This window comes from Falco peregrinus, chromosome 8 (assembly GCF_023634155.1).
Source record: "Falco peregrinus isolate bFalPer1 chromosome 8, bFalPer1.pri, whole genome shotgun sequence".
Classification (NCBI taxonomy): domain Eukaryota; kingdom Metazoa; phylum Chordata; class Aves; order Falconiformes; family Falconidae; genus Falco; species Falco peregrinus.
Window position 1 is genome coordinate 2,080,037 of NC_073728.1, and position 15,100 is coordinate 2,095,136.

At 38.6% G+C, this 15,100-nt stretch overlaps 1 protein-coding gene across 2 annotated transcripts in view; it reads left to right on the forward strand.

Annotated features, from left to right (window-relative positions):
* The first annotated feature begins 405 nt into the window (after positions 1 to 405).
* RFTN2 (raftlin family member 2) overlaps positions 406 to 15,100 on the forward strand; it is a 35,415-nt gene continuing 20,720 nt past the window's right edge. The window contains exons 1-6 of one of the 2 annotated variants that reach the window (XM_005230924.4): positions 406 to 557; positions 948 to 1,152; positions 6,119 to 6,302; positions 8,088 to 8,199; positions 10,946 to 11,258; positions 14,404 to 14,604. In XM_005230924.4, coding sequence (XP_005230981.1) covers positions 1,014 to 1,152; positions 6,119 to 6,302; positions 8,088 to 8,199; positions 10,946 to 11,258; positions 14,404 to 14,604 — 949 coding nt within the window. In that variant the 5' untranslated portion in view covers positions 406 to 557; positions 948 to 1,013. The remainder of the gene's footprint in view (positions 558 to 947; positions 1,153 to 6,118; positions 6,303 to 8,087; positions 8,200 to 10,945; positions 11,259 to 14,403; positions 14,605 to 15,100) is intronic. The other variant, XM_027777529.2, reaches the window with a different exon arrangement.

Genomic DNA, 15,100 nt, shown 5'->3' on the forward strand with positions numbered 1-15,100 from the left:
TATTTAGGAAGCAGTGTCGAAAGTCTGTGGCTGTACCAGCTGAGGTCAGCCTGACAGAGAAGATTGTGGTTGTTAATGCGCATGAAAAATGGGGAACAAAGTCTTGTAACTATATTCATATATGAACATTGAAAAAGTCTTTCTGATTTGAAATGAGGAATATTTCAGTGTCATTTTTGGTGTTTATCAAAACCAGGTGCCTAAGTTGATCTTAGTGATGTAGATTCTTACTGATTTTCTTGACAAATTTCTTTACTACCTATTTTTACATTATTACAGTATATTACACTGTGTTCATGTGTGGTTTTTCTCTGGAAGAAAGTTCCTGTGGAAAGGAAATAGGAACCAAACTTTGAAATCTAAAATAAGGACTAAACTGCTTTTCATTTACTTTTCTACCCTTTGAGATGCCAGAAGCAATTTCCTCTTGAAGCTGACTTCCTTTCTGGAAATGATTTTCGTCTCCAACCATGTTGAGGCTCTTTTCGTGTTCTTTCATTCTGATTAACTTGTTTTTTTCCCCTCTGACTTCCCACTGCAGTTGAGAACTTCTGGAGGTAAGTAATTGCAGACCAGTTTCTCTCTAACTTTCTTTTTCAGTTCTTCTCCCCCCTATAGCCCCCCCTCGCCCAGTCAGTCTAGAAGGACAAACAAAGCACTATTGGTGTCCTCTGCAAGAGAGCACTGATAGGGGGCTGGCTGTAAATTGACGTGGCATGGAAAATCTCTGCTAGTTTGTAGCAGCTCTAAGGCTGCAGAATCAAGCCTACTCTTGCCAAGTTTGTAGCTTGAAATCATCGCGGGCTTACCATTTCTATGTAAAAAATGAATGGAAAGTATCTTTGCTTTTTGATTTGGGAACCGGACTTTTTCTCTCTTTGGATTTACAGCTAATAGAAAGCAAAGTCAAAGGGAATTATTTGATTGCTTTTTTTTTTATCCTGTAGCGAGAGCGACAGATCTTGCTGCTCCCCCCACCTTTTCCTGCGATTTAATCATTTGCAGATCTTGCCATGGGGTGCGGACTGAGAAAGCTGGAAGACCCAGATGATAGCAGCCCTGGAAAAATCTTTTCTACATTGAAGAGACCACAAGTTGAAACAAAGACAGATTCTGCTTATGAATACGTATTGCTGGATTTTACGTTGGAAGGTATCATTTTATGTTGTATTTTTACTATTCTGAGACAGCAAGGAATAGGATTTAACTTAGTTCTGTCTTGTTTGACTTACAGTAAATCCTAGATACTTTTACAAAGCTAGCCAAAATGTAAGACTTTTATTTTGAAATACAAATCATGACGAAGGTCCTCACTTACATAAAATTACAGTGGAAACTACTGAAGTATTTTTAACAACCAAACCCCCCAAATTACACAACTGTCCCTGTTAAGGAAGCTGGCTAAACTGTTAGAAATTTTCCTAGTTTCCTGTGAGTCAGATACTGCTATCCATACTCACTTTGAATAATGGGTGTCTGAATTCAGTGTGACGGTTCAGAAAATACACTGTGCTTGAGCCTTAATTGAATAACAAGTTTTAAAAATGCACTCAACTTCCGAAAACAGGCTGTCATTGTCCGTGTTACTTTATGCAGAAGTAAGTCTGTTTCTTAGTTGTATACCAAGAGTAGCCTCCCCCCCAGCCTCTTGGTAGATACTTTAGAGTCTTACAGTTTCATCAGTATTTTCTTCCAAATGCTTTACTTCTCGTTGTTGAATAGTCTTTTGAAATCGTGACCAAAATGAAACAAAATTTGTATGCGTAGCTGGAGGCAGACAGTACTCTGTGGGATACTTCCTTCCCGAGGGTGTCCCGTCTCTTAACAGAGCAACTCCCTGTTCCACAAAGTTGAAAACATAAACAAGCCCAGATGGCTGCCCTCTGAGAACAGACAGCTCAGTTTTACCCTCACTTTGTAGTAACTTGCATTTTATAACAACCCAGTCCGCTGGAAATGCTTAATAACGAGGATTTGAAGTAAATGCAATTGCTAGAAGGGTTTGATAGAGAGAAAGTGTAAGTGCATGTCTTGTTAACGTTTTCAGGAACTTTTTCATGAACAAAACTTGGCCTCTGCTTACTTTTAACTCTAAATTAGAGGACTGTATTTTTTTAAAAAAATACATCAATCTGTTCATTGAAAAACTGCAAGATACTAATATAAGCCAGTTTTTGACATCCAACTGTATTTGTTCTGTTTATTTACACAAATAAAAGAGTTTCTCACTGGCTTGTTCTTTGTGAAGAAATAGGACTTTGTGTTGAGTAGTAGTGGGAACATAGTGGAAATAAAACTAGGCTGCCTAGTGCATAAATGAATTAGCTACTCATCTACTGATAATAGGGTAATAAAACTTTTTTCTGAGACTGAGGAGCATTTAGTGCTTTTAAATAATATGTTTTCTGGATAGTGTTGTGTTTTACAGTAACAAGTTTCTGGAAGGATTTGTTGTGAAGGTGGTTGTGACTTTTAAGAAAAAGCACTTCAAACAAGTGCAGGTAAAGGTGCACACCTGTATTTTAATAACCTATTGGTACAGCAGTAAAGATTAATTTTCTCCTATTTAGTCTCATATTCAAAAGTGCTTAGCTTTAGTGACTTTATGTGGAATTATGAGTGCTAAATAACAGTGAGATCAGTTTCAGATAGTTACCTAACTTACAGGTTTCTGACTGTAAGCAAGTAGATTTGTAGGCAGAGGTATCTTTCTGCTGAATGGTTCTAGCTGTGTGCATATTTGAACTGACAATATTTTTTTGTTTAGAGTCTCTACTTTTTAGAGCTAAGATAGTGAATACAGGAAAAAAATGGTGTACATACTGTCTTGGAGGCATTTCTGAGTTCTGTCTGCTTATGAAGTGTGGAGACTGGCTAAAGTACTGTGGGGAATATGCTGGGGTGTTGGGTGGGTTTTTTTTCTTTTCTCTACCCTAATCAACTCACTGACATACTTGTTGCCACTTGAATATCCTTTGGCTAAATGAATCCTAAGAAAGAGCCTTTCATCACTTCAGACCAAAGTTAGTTTTCACTCTGCTGTCAAGTTGTGTTGTCTTCATGGCACTCTGTGTTTGCTGATTTCCAGAGGAAAATCTTCCCCAACATCTGAGATTTCTGTTTGCCTGAGTGACTTGTTACCACTGGATCTTGCAGCAAGTAAAACAGAAAATCTGCACTTAGTATCCTTTATAAAATCCTACAGTAAGCCATGCCCTGCATTAAGAGAAAAGCATAGCAAGCATAAATTTGTTATTTCAATTTAATATACCTTGTTGTCTGCTTCATCAGATCCATGCTATGTGAAGTTGAAGTGAGCCTGCTGGGGAGACTTTCAGGAGTCCCTGATAACTCCCAAACCACGATGCAGATTAGGTCAACCATGCTGTAGTCTAAATTTGCTGGCTGGAGACCTTGTGCATCTTAACTAGTTATCAGCAGTGTATTGTACTTTAGCTTCTCCCCTCCTTGTCCCTGAAATATTCCATGCCTACTGTAAAAATCACTTTGAGTTGCGTGGAGGTGGTTCTGCATCAGGAGAATCCCAGACAAGAAAATGACAGCCAATGTTTTATTTTGGTGGGATTTAATAGTACAGAAGAAAGGGAGCAGTGGACTCTGAAGTGTAGTTTTAAATGCCTGTCAAGGATTGTAAATTCTACAGTCTCAATCATGAGGTATATCTCAGTTACAAAAAACAGTTGATATTTTTTGAGGTCAGTTTAAACCATAGAGTAGGGATACTTCTACTCAAGCAGGATGGTTACACTTTTTCCACAACCCTCCTATTAGGGAAGAGAAAGAGTATTCATGCAGCCCACTAAGATGACATGCTGTGAAGTTCTTGTCACTCTGACTAATAGTATGAATATGTATGAAGTCACTGTTTTGTTGTCATCTTCAATATCATGTATCTGAAGTTTATTACACAGCTAGCAAGTTAGCTGTAGTTCTGTTATTTTTAAGTGTTTTGGCTACCTGTTGACAGCAGATCAGGAAGGGAATTTTCTTAATGAAAAATGGTTAAAAGATATTTGCAGAATCAGTGAACTGGTGATCACGTTGCATATGTTCCTGCTTTTTTGGCTTGTGGACTATATAAGGTTATTTCTTCAATAAATATTTAATGTCTCCTACATTTACTGTGAGTGGAATCATGGGATGGAGGTGTTACTAAGTGCCAGATACCATCCATGTGTGAAAGGGAGGGCTGTGATGTAGTGTCTGCTAAAAAAAAAAAGCGGGGGGGGGGGCAAGGAAGTGTGAGAACATGCAACAGCCCCAGTCCCTGTGACCGAGAATGGCACAGTTGACATTAATAGGTCGAGTTTCCTAGTTCTCAGCAATAAACCCTCAATATGTATGTTAGTGGTACATATTATTCTGGTTTCTCTTGGTAGCTTTTCTGAGCTGTTAAGGCTTTTATAGCAACAAGCAAAGTAGGCCTCCATTCCTGTTTCCCTTTAGTAGAAGTTGGTATTTAAAAGCATTTGAGTGTTGCAGAACATTAGCTTCTGGTGTTTTGTTGGTTGGTTCATTTAAAAACTCCTCCATAATGTATATGGATCAGTATTATCCCTATTTTACAGTGGGAAAACAGTATAGAGATTGATGTTTTGCAGAACATCACTCATGAACCAGCAGAATTCTAATTCAGTTTATTAAAATAAAAGATTTAGGCAAACTGAAGATTTATAATTCCGGTTGATGATACTTTAAACCACTAGGATAGGTAGACTTTGTGACTTGCGGTGTCTTTGATAAAGTCTTTAAATTCCTTGCTGTTGCCCACCTACAGCATAGGGCAGGTAGATAAGAGGATGTAAGAACATGAAATAAACTCTTAAAGAGCACATTTACAGCGTGGTGAGTGAGATTTATGTCATTGCATTTATCTCTTCTTTTTTCTTTTTTATAATTTTTTTAAATTACAGAATCAAAGTAGAATTAGTGTATTTAATTTTCAGGTTTTTGTATTGTTTGAAAGGGAATGTTTAGAGTAGCGTGTTAAAATGTTTGTAGCTCAGAAAAAGTTTTGTGAGCTCACTTAATTCCAAATGAGGCACCCTTTAATACAGTTGAACACTGGTCTTAATGCACTTAAAGTCTTGCAAAGAGAAGGACCCATCAGAACACAAAAAAGTATGTCACTTGCAGCAAGGGTTGCTGATGGAGACCATAAAATTCCAAGCCAAGCAGTCTTTGTTCTAAGAGTTCATATCTGCAAACGATGAAAATTTTGATGATGGCAAATATATGCTGGCATAATTACTCTCCAGTTACTGTCTGTATATGAGTATTAAATTCCTGATTTTTGAGAGCATCTGCAATACAGCTAGAGTTCAGGGGAACAGGAAATACTGGCCATCAGACTGACTGCAGCACAGTACATCATTGATTAACTGTGGGCTCTTCCTTTTCTCTGGGCAATAGCTGTGGATCAAAAAAGATTCCCCCGAAAGTTTTCCCTTGATTTGTGTCGTTTCCCCCAGTAACTATGTAGTACCTAGCTGCTGCCTGTTGACTGAGATTTTAACATAGTCCAGTAGGCCTTAGTACATGGGCCTAAGTAAGCTCTGTGATGCCATCTTGATTTCTAAGGAGGATCCCTCAGAGTGTGTATGAGCATTTCCAACCCAGAATCCACAGATCACTTCTAAGGGATACAAATTTTTTTTTTTAAAGAAAAACAAACCAGTTGTTCTAGGCTTGAATTCATTGTCCAGAAATTTACCCTACAACTGGGATTGAAGGATACTGCTTCAGTATGTTTAAGGCTTTGGCTAGACAAAATAGTTGCGTAGTTAAGTTCAGACCCATTATGTGTTTAGATGTCGACGCAGCTCCTAAATTAGCTTGGCAAAGCTTAGGTCCAACAGAAAGTGTTGCCAAATAGATTAAAAATAGATCATATTAACTTGTAAAAATTTGTCCTTCAGCTACTTGGGTACTGTTGAATTAGCTGTGAATCTGCTTTTTCTTGTATAAATAGAACTGTAGGTTTTTTATTAAATGCCTTGGTTAGATTTTGTGTGGGTTATATAAAAGGAACTCGCCCCAAAAGTATGTGGCTATACACAGTATCATATGCTTCTCTGCTGCTTTTAATGTGTTTTAGCTTCCTCAAATCCAGAAGTTATCAAGATCAGTTCTGTGTTGGATATAGCATCTAAGGTGGAAGAATATTACAGCAAAGGATATGTCGTAGGAGCTGTTCATCCTATTCTACTGCCAGTTGGATGTAGAAGGAATTTCCCTGCAAGTCACATGTATCGAGTGGTACTTTCACGATTAAAATTAAGGTAACAGTGAAACAATTTGAATACATTGATCCATTACTTAAGCCATTTCTAAATGGGTGGTTCCACATGCATAATTTATTATCAGCTCAAAATGGGCACCTCAGAGAATGAAATACCTTTTTAAAGAAGGAACTGTTAAGCAAGTTAGTAATGTTTTATTAATTGAAGCTAAGCACGCAGTAGGGGAATGTTTACTTTGCTTTGGTAAATGCTCAAAAAAACCTCCAAACTTGCTTATTATAATTTGTGGGAAGATAAATTGTTCGGTTACCTTTCTATTTTTAATACATTTTTATAATGAAGTATCATCTTGGAACCTGCAGCAAATCTACGATTAAACAAAACACTAGGAGAGTAATAAGCTGCTTTAAATTATCTCGTTTTTGTTTTTTCTTCATTTTTCAAACTTTCATGTTTTCACTTTTCCCGTAAGAGCATTATTCAGAGAAAATGACCTATAAAGTGTGAATTAGTCTGTCAGAGCAATTATTTCCTTCTTACTAAGAAGGAAAAATAAATTATCTCTGTGATTGGAGGTCATACAAAAGCTTGGTTTTGACACTGGGGGAGAGTCAAGAGTTTGTGTTTATGTTCCAGCACCACAGTCTTTGTTTATTACTCCTGTTTTCACTGCGTTGTAATCACCATGTGATCATAAAGAAAATGTACAAAGAAATTTTGCTGTTAGTTCTTTGAATGCGAAGGTGGTAACTTGTTCTTACTTTGAATTAACTCAAAGTGGTTCTCTTACTGTGTTAAGAGCTGTCAACGCTTCCCCTGCTCTCCTGAGTCCTAGTGCAATGTGCAAAGGTTCTCATTTTCTTCTGGAAGTGCCCCTGCCACTCCAGTCATGCTTCTGTGAAACATGGCACGTTTGAGGGAGCTTCTCAAACACTTTGCTTAAACAAGCATTGTCCATGGTATTTGCTGTTCATACAACTTACTTTATACGTTCATCTGCAAACAAAGTGAGTGTCGGCCATGTGGGCAAATGCAGGAGTAAGAAAAGCAGAATACTTGCTCTTTGCAGCTGAGGCTTCGAAGAATTTGAGTGTCTCTGATGTTTCATTCGGAAGCAAAAGATTGTGTGAAGAAGTATCGAATGAAATTCCATTCTACTGCTGATATACACCAAATGTTGTTGTCAGAGTAATAACTGAACTGGCTTTAGATAAAACATGATGAATACTGTTCTTTAAATGGAAGGTAAAGCTTGTCAGATTCTCAGATCTGAGTGATTTAAACATTTCTGAACCCAAAGTAAAATTGTTAGTGCATTGTATTTCTAGTATTTGCCTACGCTGTATTTCATACAGTAGCTGCAACTCTGCTTTAGCTTAAAAAACTCAACAGCAGCATGTTAACAGTGTAAAAGTACCATTTCTATTCCTGGTGTGTTTCCTACAAAACTAAACCTCTTTTGTGCTTGCTGTTTATAGCTTAAACTTGTAATTTTTGCATTGTTGGAGATTTTGGGGTTTATTTATTACAAAAGCAGGGCTGTTTGTCAATAAAGCTCGGTTTCCAAAAGATGTCTATTAACAGTCTTCAGATTAAATTCCTGCTAAATATTCATATTCTTCTCCTGACATTGTAATACACAGTACCTGCCACTTTGTGTGAGAATCACAACAAAACACCAAAACCCACTGAGTTCTAAGTAAAAGTATGAAGAGGCATTGCCAGGATTTCATTCATAACTATTCCAAAAGAATTCTATATGCAAGCATTTGCCCAAGTTAGTGGCAAACTACTGACAAAGACTGCTTTCTTTCTGTGTTCTAGCCAGAAGCATGCAGCACCCAGAGGACAAAGGCACCCCAGGCTGGTGATTGAGGAATGTCCTTTAATGTATGAAACACTGACAAATGAGGTAGTGAAAGAACTGTTAGAAAAGGTAATGGAGGGTTTTATTAAACTTCTCTTCCAATTTTAATTTTTACTGTACACGTAAGTTATATTTAGTGGTTGAAGGGGGTTTTTAGTTTGGAGTTTTAACACTGGTTTATTTTAGAGAAGCTACAAAGTCTCTTCTTGCTGTGAAAGGAGTTATTTTTTCTGCACTAGTTGCTTTTTCTAATGTAAGACTTGGTACTGAACCCTGTAAAGCTTTGGGAGACTGGGCGTTCACACCACTGAAAGCAGAATCAGGCCCAAACTCTCAGTCAGTCTTTATAAAATACTGGTGTGATAGCTTTTTTTGGAATTAATATTTTTTTAAAAATCCAAAGTTTTATGTTGTTCTGGGTTAAGTAAGGTATTCCTGATGAATATGAATATATTCAATTTCTAAAAAAGACTTTCTTCATTCTTTAACAAATACAAAAAACACAGTAACTGTATTAAATGTTTACTTGGCACAGCCTTTAAAAAAAATATCTTATAGTTAAAGAAAACTAAACTTCCACTGGAATGCAAGCTCCAGTTCTCATTCTTTTTGTGTTTAACTTCCTCTGCAAAATTGAAGACTTGCCGAAACAGGAAACTATTGTTATTACAAGAGTTAGTGATATCTTTTACATTAGTTGCCAGGGAAAGAAGTAGAGGAAAAAAGCATATTGGAGATCTTTAATAATGTTTGAAATTATCAGAGTTGTTCAAAACTTCTAAATGGCTTGTTTAAAAATTTTCAGGTATTTTGAATTTAAAAAGGGATTCCATTACCGTTACACTATCTGCATATTGCCAGGCTGGTTGTACAGCATGCCCAACACAAACATTTAAAGGAAAAATACACTTGAAATTAGCAGTCTTGCAAGCAAATCTGGTGCATAAGTAGTATGTGAAAATAATTTGATTTTAGAATGCTCCCAGTGTTTTAAAAAGACTGAGCCAGTAATCCAGTAAAAAAAAAAATTGTTGTTTTTTAAGATCTGAAATAAGACTTCTTGGCACTACAGGAAAAAGGTTGTCATATTACCTCATTTTCTGCATGTTGCTTGTCACATTTAAATTTATTTTGGTTGCCTTAGAAGCAGCAGCTCTGTATCATCACAGTGATTACATACTGTATCATTGCTGTGGTGATACAGTCGTTGATGGTAAGACTTCAGTCTGTTGTGGTACTAAAAAGGGCTTGTAGTACCATCAGCTATGAGTGTTACTCACTCTGTTGATTAATAGTTTATGTGAGTATAACAGGGTAGAGAACCTTCCCTCTCTTCTCTCACTTAATGCAGTACTACCCAGGCAATTTCTTCTTTTTGGGCTGGTGTTCCTGTGTTTTCCCAGAAAGACTTCATTGCACAGGGGAGCTTGTAGCACAAGATGTCAGTGGGATCACCTTGCAACGTAGCAGCGCTCCTTATGCCAGCGAAAAAAGCCCTCTCTCCAAAAACAGACGCATCCTAGATGTGGCACATACTCTACAGCTGTATTTTGAGACTTCAGTGCAGATAGAAGACCTACCGCTGGATGAAAGCAGAGTTGAGAGGGTTTTAATTTGCCTCTAGCTCCCTCCTTTCTCTGCTCCTGCACTATTCTCAAGTAATAGTGAAGCTGAGCATCCTCTAAGGGAACCAGGGGATAATGAATCATGGCACATGACAAATATTTCTGTAGTATTAGCAGTCAGTAAGTTTAGTATGACCGGTATCACATGTTCAGAGAAACAACAGTATTTATTGCACTGGTGTGCTGCTTATCACTACAATGCAGCAAGTAAAACACTTTTGATTTGTTGTAAATGGAAGGACTTTCTGTACACTTAAGTCAGTAAAGGGGTTGGCCACCTTTCTTGGCCTGGGTCAGAAGACAAGCTGGAGGGCTTCCATTTGCTCTGAAACATGGGCAGTGTGCAAAGACAAGCCACCCTTGTGCAGTGCAGAGCTGTGTCTTCGTTTCCTTTGGAATCAGCTGTTTAGTTAAACAGAACATAAATATACAAGTTGTCTTTTTTTAAAAAAAAAAAAAAATAAATAGTCATGTGAGATTCCAGAATCACACTGCAGATAAAATGGGATAGAGGTTGCTAGGGGCAGGGGGCAGGCCGGGCCCAGGGCCCGAGGCCACCGTGTGAGGGTCCCCAGGGCTCAGCGCTGGGCCCTGCCCGCGGGTCACCCCAGCCCCAGGCAGCGCCGCAGGCCGGGGCACAGCGGCTGGGCAGGGCCGGGGGGAAAGGGCCCGGGGGGGCGGCTGGGGCCGGCTGGGCACCAGCCCCCGGCCTGCCCGGGTGGCCGAGGCGGCCGGCAGCGCCCTGGCTGGTGTCCGGAGCGGCGTGGCCGGCAGGGCCGGGGCAGGGAGCGTGCCCTGCGCTGGGCACCGGTGCGGCCGCCCCTCGGGCCCCGGGGCAGCTTCGGGCCCCTCACGTCAGGGGGGGACGCGGAGGGGCTGGAGCGTGTCCGGAGCGAGGGGGGGGGTCGGTCCCTTCTCCCCGGGAACGAGCGGCAGGACAAGGGGAAACGGCGTCGAGTTGCGCCAGGGGAGGGTTAGGCCGGGCGTGAGGGAGCCGGGAACAGGCCGCCCAGGGAGGCGGCGGAGCCCCCACCCCGGAGGGGTTCACAAGACGTGCCGCTGCGGTGCTTGGGGACATGGCTGAGCGGTGGGCTGGGCACTGCTGGGGTAACGGGTGGGCTCCGTCATCTCAGAGGTCTTCCAACCTGAGCGATTCTGTGATTTTATGATATATTTCTTTTGTAATACAGGTTAACGAAGCTGCTAAAAGAGGAAAGAAGTTTGTGGGATTTCTAACCCAACATTTTCCTCAACCTAAAGCCTGTAATGGAACAAGCACAGATGGAAATGCAGAGCTGGAATCCACACTGGGCAGAAGAAATAGGGAACATGGAAGAAAAAATTCTGATGAAAACTATAGAAACTGGAATGAAGGGACCTTGAGTGGTCAGTCATCTGAGAGTGGGATAGAGGAAGAACTGCAAGGCGAAAGCAGTCTGTTACAAGATGCAGATTTCCAGTTTGGAAAAGAAGTCAGCCCTGTTAAACCACGAAAAGGAGACGGTAATAATGCAGATTGTTTATTGCAGAAATAAGGCATTTTATTGAGCTGTTATTTTAAAAAGGGGTTGGAAAAAAACAGAGCAGCATGTTCTGTTGTATCAGATACTGATTTGGAACGTGCATCTTCCTTGAATGCATATGTATTTCCTAAAAAGTTGCCAGTTGAAGAAACAAGAAATGTTTACCTTCTGCTCTGTGTATGCGTGAACTGTGGTAATATTTTAAAATGACATTTCATTTTTCATACAGAATATTACAAATGTACTGTTAAAAATATAATTTTGTATTATATATGTGCAAATATATATAATAAAATAACAATAATGTAAATAACTATAAATATTAATAACTATATAATTTATATAAATGTACATAACTAAAAGTAATACAGTAATAATTAATAATGTAAATAACTAATAATATAAAAAAACTGTTAAAATTGTAATTTAAAGATAAAGTAAAAAACCCAAATAAACCCCCCCAAAATCACCCACAGTCTAATTCTGATTTCAGATGTTGTGCAAGCAGGTAGACGTTTTTGCTTGATACGTGCATAACAAATATGTGACAGTAAAAATCTTTTCTTTTCGAAGGATGCAATTGTTTTAAAATCTTTTCCTAAATACATACAGCTTTCACTTACTCCTAATATTAAATCATAAACATGTAATGGATTTCCAAGAATATGTTATGATTCTAGTTCTGCCTGTTTCAAAACTGACAACAAAGAGAGACCCTTCCAGCTAGAGCTGGAATTTTACGTGCTTCTGGCCAATTCACATAATGTACAGCAACCAAATCCGTACATAATGGATTCTTTCTGGTTAACATGCCTTCAAGAAGCATCCTGAAAGAGATCACGTAAATTAATGCATTGACCGTGAAATCAAAGAGGATAATTGTTACAAAACGAATTTACACTAGAGAAAATTAAGCACTAAAAGGATGTATAGGAAGGAAAAGTATCATTGAAAAATGTTGGTGCTGTGGTAAGATACTTGGTTGTAGAAGAATCTGAGATACTTAGGGTAGTCTGTGTGAGAGACTGCCTGAAACAGTGACTTCTGATACCGAAGCACCAAGGCCTCCTGGCTTGCTAGGGAGGAAGGGTGAAAAAGAGGTAGTAATCCAAAGCATGAGAGCTAACACAAGATAGTATTGTGTAGGAAGCAGGCAGCATGGAACTTTTCATGTCACATTGCGTTTTGACGTAATAGGTTCTTCCCTGATGGACGCGTTTTAATTGCTCTCAGAAGCAACATTTTCACTTTCCAATTAAGAGTTAAGCACTCTCTCTGGTTTGTAGACTGTCGGGATAATGACTCTAAGCAGTGAGATAATTAATGTCCCTCTTACTTTCAACACTTGAATTAAAGCAGTTCTAGTACAAGTAACTCTTTATAGCATCATCTGTTAAAGCTTAACTCTTTCCTTACAGCTTGAAATAGTGGGTTTGCTATTTGTAGCAGAATAGAAATCTTGTAAGTAAGAAGTGGAAGACACTTGGTTCTGTTATGGAGCTTTGTTCATGCAGACTGGTGTGACCAGGTCAGTTAGTAACCAGTGTATCCTCTACATGCAGTGTTCTTGGGAAATTCTTCAAAAAGCTTTGGCAAGGATATGCCAGGCTTCTCTGTACTGGTCAGATAGTAAAGTTATTTGAGTTCATACAACAAAACTTCTGAGAACTTAACCACCTTTCTTTATAAGTGTTGTATGTAACCATCATTTAAAAAAATACTGATGGAGTTTTCAAATGCCTTAGGTGCATGTAGGTATGCCACTTCAATATGCCATTTCTATTTGGGTCTGGTCAAAGGATGCAAAACTGTGTCAGAGTTCTAGATTTTGGGGATCATAACCTGTGAATTTTGACTGTTTATAAAATACACCACTTGCAGAGGCAAATTTCTGATACACATGAGCAATTGAATAATTGCAGCAGCAAATTATTTTTTTTCTGAAGAACAAATATAAAAGTGATCTCACTTTACTATATGGGAAAGGAAATGAAGGTTTATCAGGATAAACACGTTTATGCTAATACAACCACCTGTGGAGGTGATAAAAGTAAAACTGTATAGAAAGGGGCGAGTCATTTCTTAGTGACAGAGTTCAGAGTTTTGTCCTGAATTTACCTTATTCTAGGCACCTGATGTCACTTGCAGTGGGTGTGGTAACACCTCTCAAAACAATCCCAGAGATTGATTCAGACCACTTACAGTCCACATCCTACTTGGGAAATTTAAATCTTGCTCTGTTTCTGGAGCTTAGAGAGCTAGAATCTTAAGTGGGGTCATCTAAACCAAGATCCTTTGTTTTGACAATGTGATTACTTCAGCTTTCTAGAGGTTGGTTTTTGTTGGTTTAGGCTGCTCAGATGTTGAAGTATTAGACAATCTGAGAGCATTTTTTGGCAACTGCTTTGTGTTACTTTTCCACAGTAATAACATACACGTGACTGTATTTGTACAATATTTTTGTATAGCTAGGACTTCACAACTTCTCACCAGTAGCTTCATAAAATGCTGTGTATTTGTGATTTTTAATTTCTGATGAATGCCTGTTAATGACTGTTTTTGTAACAGCACTGTATTAACGCCTAGATACAAAAAACATTTGAGGATATGCAGATGTCATACGTGTAACTTGCATATTCATTAGTTACTGTGTGGGAAACCCCACTAATTACACCAGTACTTAAGTAATCATCAGAAAATAATGGGTAAAATCAATACCGTACTAGGCATTCCTAATATTTAACAATTTAGAAAAATATCTTTCATCTTCAGCTGTGGTAATCCCAAATATTTGTAGTCAGAAGTTCCATGAGTAGCAGAAATTAAGCCTGTTTCTGCTGGGTTTTTCTTAGCTCTAGTGTATTTTCTGTATGCAAAGCCACCTACCTAAAAGGTCCAGTGACAACCTGACTGTAATATGTTCAAATTTTTCTCATATCCCAGAGCATACCCACCTCACACCTTGACCTGAATGTGTTTAGGGCTCCAGCTGATACAGTCACATCAGGAAACAATCCTTAAAAATTTTTTAGAATTAGAAAACCATGTTGAAGTAAGAGATTAGTAATATTTTTATTTTGGTGCACTGTCTTCCAGAGGTTCATTCTTCCTTTTTCTTTCCTTAGACAAGCTGTATACAGTCTTCAATGTTTTTGATGATGATTCTACCTGCTGGAACTATCATGAAGGTGTTTTGTCTGTGAAAGTAACAAGAAAGGGGCCAGTTATTAGTACACTGGAAGCAGACTGGCTAGAATTAACCACATTTTACTACAAACAAGGATTGTCCTTAATTGAGTCTTTTGTACACTGGGAAACTTCTAAAGGTGAGTACTGTCCTGGAGTGTCATGTTTTTACTTGTTTATAGTGAATTACATAATTGGCAAGAAATAGCTCATGTTTGGCTCCTTGGTGTGAAGGGCAACGTGTAAACACATTTGGGTAGTCCTTGTAAATTCGTAGAAACTGATACCTCGAAATGGAATAACTTGTTTTCTGGGAAGTTACAGCTCTGGATAATTGAAATTTCTGCGTTGTTTCATCGAATTGAGGATTCCCAAAGCAGGAAGGTAGTGTAGTGTTACGATGAAATAACCCTTTTGTGTTAGTTTGTTTTTCTTTGGTTTGTTTTTGTTAAAGGAAAAGATAATGACGGAAAAAAGTCATTAGATACATGGTCCCCTGATGGTCATGTTCTGCTGCTCCCTGTAGATGCTGTGCTGCACGCTGTTGAATATTTCTAATGAGATGAAAGAACACCTTGAGTTGTTAGGTTTAATGGTAAAGTAAGCACAAGTCAGACTTTCCAAGCTTCCTGCTTT